The 16580-nt window shown below is 35.7% G+C and overlaps 1 protein-coding gene across 1 annotated transcript in view; it reads left to right on the top strand.

The window, feature by feature from the left end:
• The first annotated feature begins 867 nt into the window (after positions 1 to 867).
• The window catches only part of LOC144957165 (polypeptide N-acetylgalactosaminyltransferase-like), a 56438-nt gene continuing 40725 nt past the window's right edge, over positions 868 to 16580 (top strand). The window contains exon 1 of the mRNA XM_078888191.1: positions 868 to 1094. Coding sequence (XP_078744317.1) covers positions 1005 to 1094 — 90 coding nt within the window. The 5' untranslated portion in view covers positions 868 to 1004. The remainder of the gene's footprint in view (positions 1095 to 16580) is intronic.

Below are 16580 nucleotides of genomic sequence, written 5' to 3' on the forward strand. Positions count from 1 at the left end.
AGTGCTAGTACAAAAAGGTTATCAAACAGGCGAAGTGTACAGTATGAAATAGTTCATCTAATGTGTCTCTATAGCATACAGAGGAAAGGAGAAAAAGAGTTGCAAAGAGCATGCTAAACCCATAGAAATTTTAATGTTCTACATCCATCCAGTTCATGATGATATTCGCCATATTATTTTGCCAGGCAACAGGCTTTGTGCATTACGTTTGCTTTTTTGTTTTTTTTTTAAAAACAAAAACATTACTTACTTAAACATTACATTGTGAATAGTGCTAGATGATTGAAGTGCACCTTTCTCGTGCAACTTAAAAACTGACAATATTTTCAGGAGACCCCGTGCTAACCTCTCCCATTGTAGTCATAAATAAATGATGAGTCTATTGCCTACCCATACGAGATTTCTTTCGGATCCCCCATCATTGATCGCTATAGCAACGCGAAATAATTTGGAAAAATATTTTTTATCACATTAAATTTTCTCCAAAATAGGCGTTGCATCACAATATTGCCCACTCCATGTTTGGAATTATTCTATATAAATGAATATGAAAAGTAACGCTAAATAATGGGGTAAAGTTAATGTGATAAAAATGAATAATATTTTTCCTTTCCCTGAACTGAAATTAATACATAGCAAATTAGATGCACAGAGAATTTGGCCATATTATGTTCAACTCACTCAAACTCATTATACGATGTCGACGAGAGAGGAGTGAGGGGTGAGTAGAAGTGAAATTCGCTCCTCCGCGACCGAGCGAAACGCGAGGCTTACAGCAAAAACGAAAGTAGGAAGTTGAGAATTCGGCTATCTTTGTTGCCGACTTTGTTTTGGTGACCTCCTCGCCAAGGGGTTATCAGTGATCGAGATGCCCTGCCGTGTTGTATCTATAGTTGGCGACTACTGAGCTTAGCTTCAACATTGACATGACTGGGAATGCTAAACATGGTGTGTGTTCTACGATTGTGATTTTATTGTTATCATTCTGAAAGTTGATATATTTGATGGTTCGTCGGAAATTTCGGTTGCTAGTGCTCATAGCGGGCATCTGGCTAATTGGTGTCGTCTTTTACATCACAAAAGGAGGAACTCGGGTAAGATTTGACTTTTACTTTTATTCTTTTATATCAGCATGCCAAATAATTGTTAAAGTTCAAATTAAAAGTTTTTTTTGAACTTTCTCAAAGTTTGTTAATTGGTTTGTCAACGTGTAATTATTACAAATCAGATTACAATAACAACCCAAATTGCTAAAAAAGTATAAGGTCTCGTCCTTGTTGTAGTTGTAATGGGAAAACTCAAATGCAACACAATGAAAATGAAATATTATGTAAATATATAAAGTCCACGTTTTGGGTGTATTTTTATCAGTACCAGTCAGACTTGTAATTGTAGATAGACCAACATAGATCTGCAGATATTTACAGAACTTCTTAAATCAAATGTCAACAATTTACATTTGAAGTGGCAATTCGGACTTGAGTCTGAATAGTCTCCTATAGAAGGATTGTTGCCTGTCTCACACTATCAGAATATGTAATTTTTAAATTATTATTTATTTTTGTTCTGTTTTTATTTGGACATCGTGTTATGTTAGAAAAGCTTTTCATTTATACCACCGTTATTTTGACTGACTATTGTTACTTTTGAAGATTTTAAATGTTTTCTAATTTCTATCTGGATTTCCAATTGATCAATGATTTTGTCTTTCGTGTCAAATAAAGCGGGTTTAGACTACTTGTTGATAGTTACTAAAATCGTAATTTTGATTTGCATTAATTTTATGTAATTATCAATAATTAGTATATTTAAAAAACAGAAATACAACTATACTTCCACGAGGAGACTATTCAGACTGAGTCTGGATAATTTGTTGATCAAAGTGGCAATTCGGACTCCTTTCCTCAGAAACCTAAAAGTCAGTCAATGTAACTGGTCTAAAGAAAGGCTTTTCTAACATCTTTATACAATGTACAAATAAAATCACGACAAAAAAATGTACCTACATATTCTGACAGTGTTAGACAGGTGGTAACAATCCTCCTACAGTCAGAAGAAGGAATTTTTAACGGAGTCAGTCTGATATGGGCAAAACAGAATTTCTTCTAAACTCTTCTTCTGCCTCTTTCTACTGTTTCTATCAGTTCATAATGTCCATGGATCAGTTCTACCCTATCTGTGGTATCTGCCTTGTGTAAAGATTTTTAAACAGAACGAATAGTAACAACAACAACGATAACAAACAAAAAAACAAAACTATACCTGACGGGAGACTATTCTGACTAGAGTCTGAATACTTTGTTGATTGCACATGCACATTGGAGTTTGAGTCCGAATAGTGTTGGAGACTATTCAGACTCGAGTCCGAATAGTCGCAGCCTTTGTTGATTGCACATGCACCTTGGAAATTGAGTCTGAATAGCCACGGGAGACTATTCAGACTTGAGTCTTCGACAACAGTGACTAAAAGACATATTGATCCTGGGCCAAATCCGTATGATATTTCAATTTTCTTTAAATTTGGGATAAAATGTTCTCTTTCAAAAGTTACAGTAAAAACAATATGACGAAGTTGAAGGCTGAGAAAATATGTTTGTCGCTTTTTAGAGGATTTGTCTTTTTGATGTGCACCTCTCTAGGCTATACTAATTTTACTGCTACTGCTACTCCTACTACTACCAGACTAGATACTATTACTACTACTGCTGTTACTACTACTACTACTAAGACGACCACTGCTACTGTTCAACTATGTGGGCTAGTAGTGTTATGACACTCGCCTTTTGATCAGAAGGTTTTGGGTTCAAGTCCTGCTCTGAGCGGTGCATAGTTAAATCCTTGGAAAAGGCTCTTTGCTCACATTCTCTCACCATACTCAGATGTAAAATGAGTACCTGTTCATAAGAAGCATTATCAGCTTTTCTATTTTCGTCTCTCTTCTTTATGAAAACAATGATATCTGATTTCAATCACTTGTTTTCTTCTTCTCCTTTCTCCGTCATGCTGTCTTTATGGTTGAAGGTGAACAAGATGCAAGAATGTTGTGGTCTGCCTAAGCTCGTGCAGAGGTCCATAGAGCTTCAACTTCAGTGTGGTCCTCTCTGGCCAAATGGTCGCTCTTTATTCATTGTACTTTGTACAGTCCTGCAAAACATGTGTAGCATCTTGATTCCCCTCTCCACATTCACAAATCTCTGTTTCTCCAACCTTAAATGCTTTGAACATGTGGTGTCAGAGATGATTATGTCCGCAGCGGTCTGAAAATGGCAACTTGATTTTGTCTTTTAAGATGTTTTATGGGGTCATTTTTTAATGTATGCTGGATGCTTCGTGTTTCATGAGGTTTTGGCCTTGGTCTGGGTAAGAGATTTGATCTCACCAATTTCATATAATTTCATACTTATTTTTTTCTTGAAGCTGGTTTGCTCCTAATTTGGACAGGGATAGAGCAAGGATTCATACTGACATTAAAGACATGCAGATCACTATTTTGTCGTCAGTTTTTGACCATATGAAAAGAAAACTAGTAACAGTTATTTTTGGTTTAGTGGACAATGGAGTTAAATGCTTTAAGATTATTAATGACAACAAAGAGACTGACAATATCATGAATTGTTTTCGATGGCCACCTCGTCTTAGCTCACTTTGCAGCGCTACACTGTAGCTAACGCCAGGGTTATTCCAGTCTTCCCTTTGATTAGACCCTAATGATCTATTTCCCCTTTGGGATGAATACAGGGGATTTTATCTTTCTTTTTTTAAAGCTGAATTCACTGTAGCTGTCATTTTGGCAAAATAGAAATTTAGACAGTCACAATACTTGTATTGATGGGATGATTTCTATTATAAGATTATTGTGTGACCAGGAACATCTGCTATGATTATTTCTAAGAGCATGTTAGGTAATAGAGTCAGATTAGTCAAGGTTGTGACTGTTTCATGAATCCTACCAGACATTGGGACATTCAGTTCTGAAATGGTTTGTCATTTCGTTGTTCAGAGGGTTTTTGTCATCAACCAGAGATACACTGATTCGGGGTTTTAAAATGAAAAAAAAAAATGAATGAATGAATTTCTTTTTTTTTCGTTTTTTGTTGTTGTTGTGGTTTTTTTTTGTGTGTTTTTTTTTTGTTGGTTTGTTTGCTTAAAAAAAAAACCCAACTCCTGTCCTTGTATTTATTCACCCATCTATCTTTCTATAAACGTTTTTATACTTATACTTACTTGAGCTTTTATATAGCGGAATATCCACTAAACATGCTCAAAGCGCTTTACTCTATCTGTGTACCCATCCATTTTTCAAGCCATCTCTAAATAATTTTATCTTTTTGTATATTCTGTTGTTTTTGTCTGTTTGTTTTAATTTACGTTTTTTTTTTTTTTAAAATTAACCGCCTACCCTTTTTTAATCGACCTCCTATCTGACTTTCTGTATATTTACCATTCCTAGACAAGATAATGTGTAATCTATCAATCTATTTATCAATGCATGGATCTATCTTAATCTGTATTAATAATGCCCAACTCCTTCGTCAGTTTGTACAGCACGTCCAATATTGAAATAAATGTTATAACATTCAACCTATTGAACCTCTGCATAAAGTTTTAAGCACCCGGAAAGAGAAATATTAGAATGTATATTGAAGTAATTAATTAATTATTGTAATAATGATAATAGATAATGCAAAATAGCATTTCTATAGCGCATAACCATGGCGATGTCGTAATTATTATTATTATTATTATTATTATTATTATTATTATTATTATTAGTAGTAGTAGTAGTAGTAGTAGTAGTAGTAGTAGTAGTAGTAGTAGTAGTAGTAGTAGTAGTAATAGCAGTTGTCGTAGTAGTAATAGCAGTTTTCGTAGTAGTAATATCAGTTATCGTCGTAGTAGTAGTAGTAGTAGTAGTAGTAGTAGTAGTAGTAGTAGTAGTAGTAGTAGTAGTAGTAGTAGTAGTAATAGCAGTTGTCGTAGTAGTAGTAGTAGGAGTAGTAGCTGATGGTTCTGTTGTATTTCGTCTCGCTAGCAAGGGGTCGGTCTCGGGTGCAGTCAGTGATTTTTTTTTTTTTTCAAGTTGATAACCTGCCAGTAAACAGTGATTGGGCAGCTATTCTGTAAGATCTGACGGAAAACTTTCTACGATAAACTAGCATCTTATTCAAACGGTTTAACGCAATTATCACTGTCCTTACAATCCTACAGGAATCCTAGTTAATAGTTTATCTGTTACCGAAAATCTCCTGGTAATAAGTTTAAGTAATTGATCTTAATCAGGACCACGCATATACTTTACATCTTATTGAAGCCCCCCCCCCCCCCCCTCTCTCCTCCAAAGCCTTAACGGGAAATATTTATATATGCATCTCTATCAATGCAACATATCAATAATCCCTTCTTCAGCTCATGAAATGTATTTATCGATGATCACCCAAGCGGTTTATACTTACCAACACGTCAATATTTTAACGTGACCAAAATAATGGTCCGCAGGCGGTCCGACTATACCCATACGTCCCACGTCCATAGACCGCGCTTGTAATACCGCGGATCTTCAATTTGTTTTTTGTTTATTTTTTGTTGTTGTTGTTTTTTTTTTAATTTTTTTTTTTTACAAGTTTTTATTTTATGGCATCACCACTGCTACACCAACATCACAGCATTGACATTGTCACAACCACCACCACATCACCTCTACCACCACCGCTACCACCACAGCTTCATCACCACCACCACCATTAGAGCACCATTGCTACAACAACCACCACCTCTTCCACTGACACTAGCATTAATGCTACTAATATGATTGGGGTCTTTTGGTCATTTGAGTGTTTCGAAAGCAATAATCCTTAGATTTAGATATTGCAATTTCTGACCATAGACTAATTTAAAATTCTCATTTAATTAGTTTATTTTTTTCGACAAACCAAATAATTTTGTAATTACTAGAGATTGCTGCGAATGTGTGTTTGAATGATGAAGATTAGATTATATTTTGATTTGGGTTTGGTGTTAGTTTTTATATAAATGTGTCGAAATTCGGGCCTCCTACCTTATCTGAAATATTTTTGGTGCGCATTTACATGTAATTTTTGTACCGACTTGTTTGGTGGTCCGCATCTGTTCCTCACTTGTGTCAATAAAGGCATGCGATAATAATATATCAACAGAAAGAAAAATTCGTCTACTTTATAAATATATATAGACACGTACCAATATGTTTTCTTTCATGTGAGATAATAGCAAATTGAAACTGTCTAGTTTCTTTTGTTAATTACCATATACGTGTGTGTAGTGTGTATATGTGTGTGTATATATATATATATATATATATATATATATATATATATATATATATATATATATATATATATGTGTGTGTGTGTGTGTGTGTGTGTGTGTGTACAGCATTTTAAGTGTCATTTTTGTCCACTCCTACAGAACTGTCATGAAGTGGAATGAGGTTGTATAAATTATGTGTTTCGTTTTAAGAGTACACGATAAAAAAAAATAATTAGAGCATAATGTTATAATTATTTTATAAAAACCACATATTGCTATCTGATACAGCTGTTACGATGCTGCTGCATCTCATCAGAGGTGAAAAATGATCTGTTGTCGTGGAAGTTTGTTTAATGCTTAGTCGCTTCCTTTGTGTATGACACTCATTTGGACGGACAGAACATACCGTACAACGCGCACACGTACACACACACACACACACTCACATAAACACATATACACACCAGTGGCGGTTCTAGCCTATTTATAGTGGTGGGGCAAAGATGATTCGGTCATATATATATATATATATATATATATATATATATATATATATATATATATATATATTTCAACTTTTAAAAAAATAAAATATTTCAACCACAAATAATCACATTCACAATGAAATGACAATACCAGTAGATTTTAATTATTCCAAACGTAATCAAAAATGAATCACGAAAGAGAATACAACAACAAAAAATAAAGCGACGAGACAAAATGCGACAACACCTTGACAATACAAGTCTATTTCGTTCACTCGAAAAATTAAAGAGATGCTTTAATCCCTCAACGGCGAGATTGATATTTCTGTTACATTTTCAGAAGTACGTAGTAACTTTAAAGTTTTCATCGAGAAGCAACAACCGCGATATGACTCGAGTTTCATTCAGAGCTCAAATTGCATCATTTTTACTGCTCTCTTGGTGGTTAGAATGATTGTGCCGGTGGTGGTAGTGGTTGGAATAATGGTAGCGGTGGTGGTGGTGGTGGAGGAAGGAGGAGGAGGGAGGAGGAGGAGGAAGAGGAGAGAACGGTGAGGGAGGATGTAATTATGGTGGTGGTTTTGGTGGTGCTGTTGGTTAGAATGATAGTTGTGGAGACGATGACGAAAATTATATGATGATGTTGATATTGTTTTTATTGCTATTGTAGTACTTGTTGTTAATGTTGTTGTTGTTGTTAATGATGATGATAATGATGGCAACGACGATGTCGTTGACAATGATGATTACCGTACGAGATTACAAAGTTTATTCAATCTTAGGCTTTCGCCATTAAATCATACAATTTGATGACAACATACATGAAATTTAGGCTTTCGCCATTAAATCATACAATTTGATGACAACATACATGAAAGTGGAAAAAATGGTAAATGGAACCAACCAAACAATAAATTGATACCATTAATAGCCACAAATAATACAACAATCGTAATACCACCAATACGTACAATAATATAATAATAATAATAATAATAATAATAATAATAATAATAAATAATAATAAAATAATAATAACAATAATAATAATATTACCATCATCATTACTACCACCACCATCACTATTACCACCATCACCATCATTATTACGTTTCCAATCCGTTTTTTCTCGTTTTTTAAAAATTTGATACCTTAATAGACGAAAATTCCGGTGATTTTTTTAAAGGATAGTTAAAATAGCTACGATTTTATTAACCCTGAAAACTACGATTTTTATTTTCCTATTTCAAGTAGGCAGGTCTGCTATGACAAGTATCAGTTCCATAGTCAAAAAAAGACAAATAAAAACAAAGTTTACTTAATCTTAGGCTTTCGCCAATAATTCATACAATACAATTAAGACAAAATAATGCTACCAATCTCTCCTCATGCATTCGTTAGACTATAACAATAACGACCGTGTTATCTTTACTCCTTACCCAACCAACCCCTAGCTTCCCACCTCTTCATCGCGAACTATCTTATGTATGTATTAGCTTCAGGACGGGCAAGTACGGAATCTGCCCACCCTTCCTTTAAACGTCTTTATTTCCTCTATAACTTAGTTAGAATTCAACTCTCTCCTTTCTCAGAAGAGTATTTCTCGTATACTAATTCAATTGTTGAGTAAACCAAAATGGCGGTTGTATTTTATAATTTATTTAGTCGTGACTTCTGAATAAAAGTGTTTTATTAGAGGGAATGCAATAGAAAATACATTGTTTTGCAAAAATATTTAGTCTGGCAATAAAAATACAGCGGTAATTATTTTAAGAATTAAAAAGAAAAGGAACAAATTAATTTGTTTAAAAAACAAAAACAAAAAAAAAAAAAAAAAAAACAAAAACAAAAAACAAACAAATAAGACAACAATTTAAATAAATGAATTTTGAGAAGCACTAGAGAAAACGAGAAAAAAAAAGAAATAATTTAAATGGATAAACAAATATATTATAAACAACACAAGTTAATACTAACTTGATATAATATTAGTAAATTTGATAAATTTAATTCAATACTGGAACCTTCCCAATGTTATTACATCAATGGTACCAGCACAAGTAAGGCAATAAAGAAGAAAAAGTTCGTTTGCCAAAATCTCTATTTAGTGCTCACTGGTTTATAAGGTGGGCTCATTTGAATTAGCCCGACCTAGAACTAGAGAGGCCAGACAGCAAAATCACCGTCAGGCGACGTGACGATGAGATGACGATGTGGGCGGAGTGGAGTCGTTGGGAAAGGGGGGGGGGGGGGGGGCTGATAAAAAAGAACAGGAGCGTATCCTGGTTTATGCATTACGGGGTGCATGGTGATTCGCAATCTATCAAATATACATACAAATTGATTTCAGTACGAAGTATCAAGTTTAAGTACTAACTTTTAAAATTATCTAATTTAAACTAGATTATTTCGGACATGGTAATACAGCTTATAACTTGAAAAAACAGGCTGGTATTTGCCCACCCTGCCCATTATTACCAGCCGTCCCTGATACACACACACAAACTAAAAAAAAAAACAAACAAAAAAATTATTATTATTATTATTATTATTATTATTATTATTATTATTATTATTATTATTATTATTATTATTATTATTATTATTATTATTATTATTATTATTATTATTATTATTATTATTATTATTAATTTACATTTAAATCATCGTGTTCAATGCGTTTTACTATTTCATTACATTTTCGCGTCAGTCATATGGAACTGATTGTCTTTGTTCCATACAGTACAAGTACTACAAGCTACATGCCTGTCAGTAACTCCTTTCATAATATATATATTTCTCTCTCTCTCTCTCTCTCTCTCTCTCTCTCTCTCTCTCTCTCTCTCTCTCCCTCCCTCCCTCCCTCCTTCTATCCATCTGTCTATCTATCTCCTCTTTCACTTTCCCTGTATTTTTATGCGTGCTCGTGGGTGTGTGTTTGTGTGTGTGCTTGTGTGCTTGTGTGTTTGTCTGTCTTATCTATCTGATGTGTGAATGTTAAGGACACGTCTTCCCGTGGTGGTCTAATGGATAGAGATAGTCCGAAGTAGATAAAGCTATGACGGGACCATAATTTGATCCCCGTGACGGCCATAGGAATGTTATAATCGATGCCATATATAGAGAATATGGTTGTGCGCGTTTGCGTGTGTGTGTGTGGGTGTGTGTGTGTGATAGAGAGAGAGAGAGAGAGAGAGAGAGAGAGAGAGAGAGGGGGGGGGGGGGGCAAAAATAGAAGTAAATCGTAATCTTAGAGGTTGGTCATCCTCATATAAGGGCTTTTAATATTTTTGAAAGTTACCATTGCGGGTTACAGTGGCATTATCAAATCCCCCATACCCTGATAAAAAACTTTTTTTTTACAGTTTGTCAGAAAGCTTTTAATTTACATATTAGCCTTTAAAATGTCTTCAAGTCTTTTTAGCAAATTTAGAGATGTAACATGAGTACCTGACCGGTAACAGCGCTGTCTCTCACAGGACCTTCACACATTCAATGTTGCTGTTGACTTAGGACTCTTTATAAAGTGCAATGAGCACAATTTAGTTGTTATTGCTCTATGATATAGAGGTTAGTTCAAAATCTACCGGTTACAAATCGCCTGTTGCTTTTCGGACTTTCTCAATCATCTCGATGTCTCTTTATGAATGGAGATTCGCCAGCTCTTATTATATTTTAATACCTGTCGAAATTGAATGGCATTTATTCGCGGAAAATCCAGCGTCCTGTTTGCTTTTGCGACAACATGTTGAGTTTGTGTGTTCCGTATCAATATTTTGTTGACTGGACTCCCAAGGTAGGTAATGCTGCCAACATGTAATGTGTGTCTCAGCACTCTATGTAGAAAAGTAGCCTTTCAGAGCCATGGGGCCCATGGAGCCGCAGTTTCTCCTGGTTTCTGTAGCGTAAAATGGACAATAGCAATTGCTTGCTATCCTTTGGTTTGGACACTAGTCTATCGCTAAGAATTTCCACCAGTTCTAACAGATCGCTGCTGGGTGGACAAGGAGATGGGGGGGGGGGGTCATAAAAATTTTTCGACTGCACCTGGGATCAATCTTGGTCCCTTTGCGTGTGAAGCGAGTGCTCTAACAACTGACATGTCGGGATCTCGCCACCAGCCTTCTACAGTCGCATGAAAGGTTTGTTGTCTTATATTGTAATTATCATCACGAAACATTTTGGCAGATGGGATTTCATGTGCCATGTATTTGACCGTGTTCCTAAGAGTCCAGTTCTATGCTGTCCTCAATTTTTCTAAACAGTTTTAGTTTTGTTTGAGGAGATACATTGTCTACTTGGTCAATTATAAACGTCAAGTGCCAGAGGTCCGGGCACTGTTCCTTGTAGTACTTCAGAAACAACGTTGCAATCAAACTTTTGAGTGTTCACCGATGACAATTTCTTGGGCTCCATCTCAGAGCCAGTTTTGAAACAATCATCAAGATTTTTGGGGGGGGGGAGCTGTTTGTTGCTCTCTTGGTCAAAGTTACGATCTAATAGTGTAGGAAATAATTAGAAAATTTCCCAAAATTTGGTTCAGATTATTGTCTTCCTATTTTACCAGCTCTGAAATATTTACTTTTCCTGATTTTGTCACCGTTGGCTTTAATTAGCTTTGTTAATTGAAATGTCCTCTGTCAGATAGCACGCATTTGAACAACTTATTCACTTATACATGGTTACGTAATGTATAAGGATAGTATATCATATCAGAAATAGGGCTTTGCATCGGACCAAACGTTCATTAAATGCCATATAACACAAATAACAATATTATATTTGACATCACACATTGTAGGTCTAAATATATTATTTGTGATAAAATGTTTAAAAGGGAGAAACCGATAAAAGTAATGAAGGAAATAAAAATAAAGACACAACATATGTTTTATACTGAGTCGCGATCAATCTTGATTTCTGCATTGTGGAATGCATACAAAGTAACACATGTTACTTTGTTTTAAAAACGTCAACATTACTATCTACTCATAAACTTACTTTGTCCGTTTTTTTTAAATGAAGGAAAATAATTGTAATAGTTTAGTCACGAACCTAATGAAAGAGCAGATAATTTACGCATATTACTAGTCCCTCTCTATCTCTCTCTCTCTCTCTCTCTCTCTCTCTCTCTCTCTCTCTCTCTCTATCTCTCTCCTCTACCACACATTCTCTCTCTCTTTTTCTCTCTTTTCTCTTCTTTCTCTCCTCTTTCTCTCTATCTCCTCTCTCTCTCTCTCTCTCTCTCTCTCTCTCTCTCTCTCTCTCTCTCTCTCTCTCTCTCTCGTAATCAGTACCTCTTGTCTTCTCCCTTTCATTTCTATTATGGTGATTCTGGCATGTCATTCCAGTCATCAGGTATCCACAACAGTGAACCATATTACCCTTAGCAACGGAATGGAGCTCCGTAGTATGGTAAATGACTGATAATAATATGTGCGTATGGTTATCTCCTTTTTTATTCATTGGGTTTATTCATTGGCTCTGTTACTTGGCGACCCGATGGGGTCATGGCTGTGTGTACATTTTAGAAGTCTAACAACTGAATGCAAATTATAGGATAGATAATTTATTATTGATGTAATGGAAAATGTTTTTTTTTTTTTAGGTTTTTATGTCACTGTATTTCTTGAAGAAAATTACGCGTTGAAGCTCTTTGAGATGTTTGGCTCATGGAAAGCGCACGACAAACGTCATTTATTTTTATATTATTCTTAAATATTTTATTAACAACCCCTTTTATTTAAAAAGTTGAGCAAATCAATTTTCTTCGATCCCAGAAGACGTGCACCTATTTGCAGGTCTGATTACCCAGATTGTTATGGTCTCATTGTTGTAAAGGAAATGCTCTCAAACCAAAGCAAAATATCTTCCATATCAAACACGTTAAATCAGGTCCATAATTGTGTTCCGTTAAGAGATCTGTTCACTTATGCACCTTGATCCCAGGGGTTGACGACACCAATTTAAACTAGAAACAAGGAAGCCAAGTACGCAGATTTCTCCCTCTGTCGAATTTTAGGGCGCAAGTTTTTATTGCCTCATTTTTCTATGGGTCATTTACATGCAGGTTTCTTTAACTAGGGTTCAGGCGGCCTCCTTAAATTCAAGAACTCCTTGAAAAACCCTTGATTTTGGTGTCACTGAGAAAATCTCCTTGAAAACTCCTTGAACTTCATGTTAGGAGAAATCTTGAAAACACCATGAATTTTGCGAGATCACCACCACTACAACTACATCATCATCCTCATCATCATCATCATTATCATCATCATCAGTACCACCACCACATCATCATCACTACAACCACAACAACATCATCACCACCACCAACAGGAATACAACAGCCACTAACACATCATTATCAATGCCACCACTACTACTACTACGTCCTCTACCACATCACCATCCTTACCACCACTACAACAACCACATCACCACCACTACTACAACTACCACATCACCATCCCTATCACCACTATTACAACTATCACCATCCCTACCAGCACTACCACCACCACCACCACCACCACTACTATGTACTACTACGACTACTACTACTACTACTACTACTACTACTACTACTACTACTACTACTACTACTACTAATAATAATAATAATAATAATAATAATACTACAACCATCATTACATCACCATCCATACCACCGCTACTTCTACAACATCACCATCCCTATCACCACTTCTACAACCACCACCACATCATCATCCCTACCACGACTACTACAACCACCACATCACCATCCCCATCACCACTATTACAACCACCACATCACCACCCCTACCACCACCACTACTTTAACTGCATCATCATCATCATCATCATCATCATCATCATCATCATCATTATCAGTACCACCACCGCCACCACACCATCATCACCACCACCAACATCAATACAACAAACACTACCACATCGTTATCAATACCACCACCACTACAACCACCATTACATCAGCACCATCTCAACCACCATCACTACTACAACAACGACCTCCACATCACCATCCCTAAAACCATTCCTACAACCACCACATCACCATACCGAATACCACAACTGCAACCACCACATCGCCATTTCAGTTTTTTGGGTTTTTTTTGGCGGCTAGGTAGCGTGTTTGAATACCATGAGATTTATTATTCAATCCAATGCATTGATATCATCAGCTAAGTTGAAGAAAAGTGAACTTGAGGCCCTTATACTGCTGTGGAGATGTTCCCACTAATGGAGAAACTTTAGCGTCGAAGGGATCTTCTTCTTCTTCTTCGTTCCTCTGATGGACATCTATGGCTGCAGTCCGATATCTGCTATGAAGTCTGTGGTCCGCTTTAGGTCCTCAGCCTCACCATAGAGCTTTGTGTTGAGTGTTGTAGGGGTGACCCAGTGGTTCGAACGTTGCACGTTGTATAATGGGCAATCCATAAGCACATGTAAAGTGGTTTCATGGTCGGTTCCACATGGGCAATAAGGGGTTGTTCCAATACCTAGCTTTGTAAACATATGTCCTCTTAGTCTATTGTGTCCTGTTCGGAGGCGGATTAGAGTGACGAAGGGATAATTTCCTTATTTTAATCCTTGAATTAAAAAAAAAAAATCACCTTTAAAACTCAAATTTCAAAATGGAATTGCTGTAGGAACACTGTTTAACTTGAAGAGGTTTTATAGAGATTCAGTAAGTATATTGCGGAGATACCATACTTGCCAGAGATGAATTTTATATCGAAGATGTAGGGGGTTTGTACGTTAGTTAATAATATGATAATTTGGTTTATCAAATGTGTAAATATATGTAGCTACATGTACATGTAGTGTAGAAGGAGATCGTTTGATTTTGGATTGAAATACCATGAGTTTAGAGACGACGTGTGCTGTTTTGCAGGTCTGATAACCCATATTGTTGTGGGCTCATTGTTGTAATGGAAATACTCTCAAACCAACGCAAAATATTATTTATTACAATGTTAAATGAAGTACTTAATTGCGCTCGGTTATCAGACCTACAAATATGTGTACCCCGGTTAAAACCAGCGTATACCTAATAACAGGTATGATAATCAAACTGTAATGGTCTCATTGTTGTAATGAAAAAAAAACAACCCTCAAACCATTGCAAAATGTTAAAGCAGATCCATAATTGCGTTCGGTTATCAGACCTGCCAATATGTGCAAATAAGTTAGAACAGTTGTTGGCCCTGGGATCATATTCTCTTTTGGGCTTTAAAGGTTGTCATCAACATAGCTCTGCTTTACTCTTGAAAAAAAAAGCAACAAGAGCCTTGATTAAAATGGCCATAAGTTTGTTTTAAAAAATGAATAAATAAAAACAAAACAAAACAAAGAAATCTCATGTTTGAAACATTTTCAAAAATTGGAGTTTATTGTAATCAATAGCTATATGAAGTAAATGGAGATGCCATCCTATAAATGATATGATTTTTCTTTTTAACCCCCCTCCTTACCAGCCATTTTCAGAATTTTCCCCAAAACTATACACCCACCCTAAACAAAGATAGAGTTTTCTTACTGAAACAGAAAAGCAACAAGTACATTTTATACATAATATTGTTCGCCTATATGAGCTCTATTACAGAATATCAAGTTTCTATAGTTATAGCAAAAAGAAATGAAATCTGGATGAGAAACGTGACGGTTGCAATAGGTGGTAAGGAGAGGGTTTATGGACGGTGAAAAGTTACCATTTTATCACATGAGTAAGTTTGTTGAATTCAAATTATCCAGACTGAATCAGACCAACGCATTGTCTTTTATAATAGAAATTTGACAACTCCAACAATCTTAAAACTTCCTCGTAGTCAGATATTAGATTGCTTTAAAACTAAAGAGCTACAGATGCTGTGGTCATTTAAAAGATTCGGTCTAATAAACGATTAAATGGCAAGAATAATTGTTATTTTTTATACACACGTGACATATTATCCCCGCTCAGCTTGTTGGATCGGTAAGGAAATAAAATGCGGCACGTATTTTGATGTCATTGATTAATTACGATTCATCTCATTACAAGAAAAACGTGTTACATGCCAAGTTTAATTCTAGTAAAGTATAATTTATAGAAAGAAAGTCGAAGTAGGATATTCTTTTTCAAACTGACCACAAGCATAGACAGCCGCAACCTGTACGTATTATTTCTGATTTATTTTTTTTTTAAATATCTTTTATGCTCTTTTGGTGACACACACTCTCTCTCTTACACACACACACACACACACACACACACACAGAGAGAGAGAGAGAGAGAGAGAGAGAGAGAGAGAGAGAGAGAGAGAGAGAGAGAGAGAGAGAGGTATTATTGTCTCGCGAAAATTCTCGTCTGTTTCAAAGAGTATCATAATATCTAGATGTAGGCAGCTATACAGTGGAATCCGCATAAATCCTCTTTTGGTCCCAAATTTTCTGTTCGTTACCTAAATGTGTTCCATTGATACTTACTGGAGAGAGTCAACTTTGCTTAAAATCAACCAATCTTTCTGGTCCTGTGGTACCGACTTTATCAGGATTACTGGGTTCCCGACCTCCACAGTGGGCAGCGAGGTACTTACCATGTCTCCTATCCCTTTTATAGCAGTTTTCCAATTTACTTTCTGTCTTTGTCTTGGTATGGGATTACTTGGTTTGTCCTGACCCTGGTCGGAGTCCTTGGCTGGGAGGGAAACAGTCAAATGCATAGTTATTGTTTTGGGAGATGATATTTTTTTTCCCTTGTAAATCATTTCTCTGTTATGTATTATTATATTTGTTGTTTTTAATGTATAATGAAGTGTAAGTATT

This window comes from Berghia stephanieae, chromosome 1 (assembly GCF_034508935.2).
Source record: "Berghia stephanieae isolate SIO BIC M18660-M18661 chromosome 1, UCSD_Bste_1.3, whole genome shotgun sequence".
NCBI lineage: Eukaryota > Metazoa > Mollusca > Gastropoda > Nudibranchia > Aeolidiidae > Berghia > Berghia stephanieae.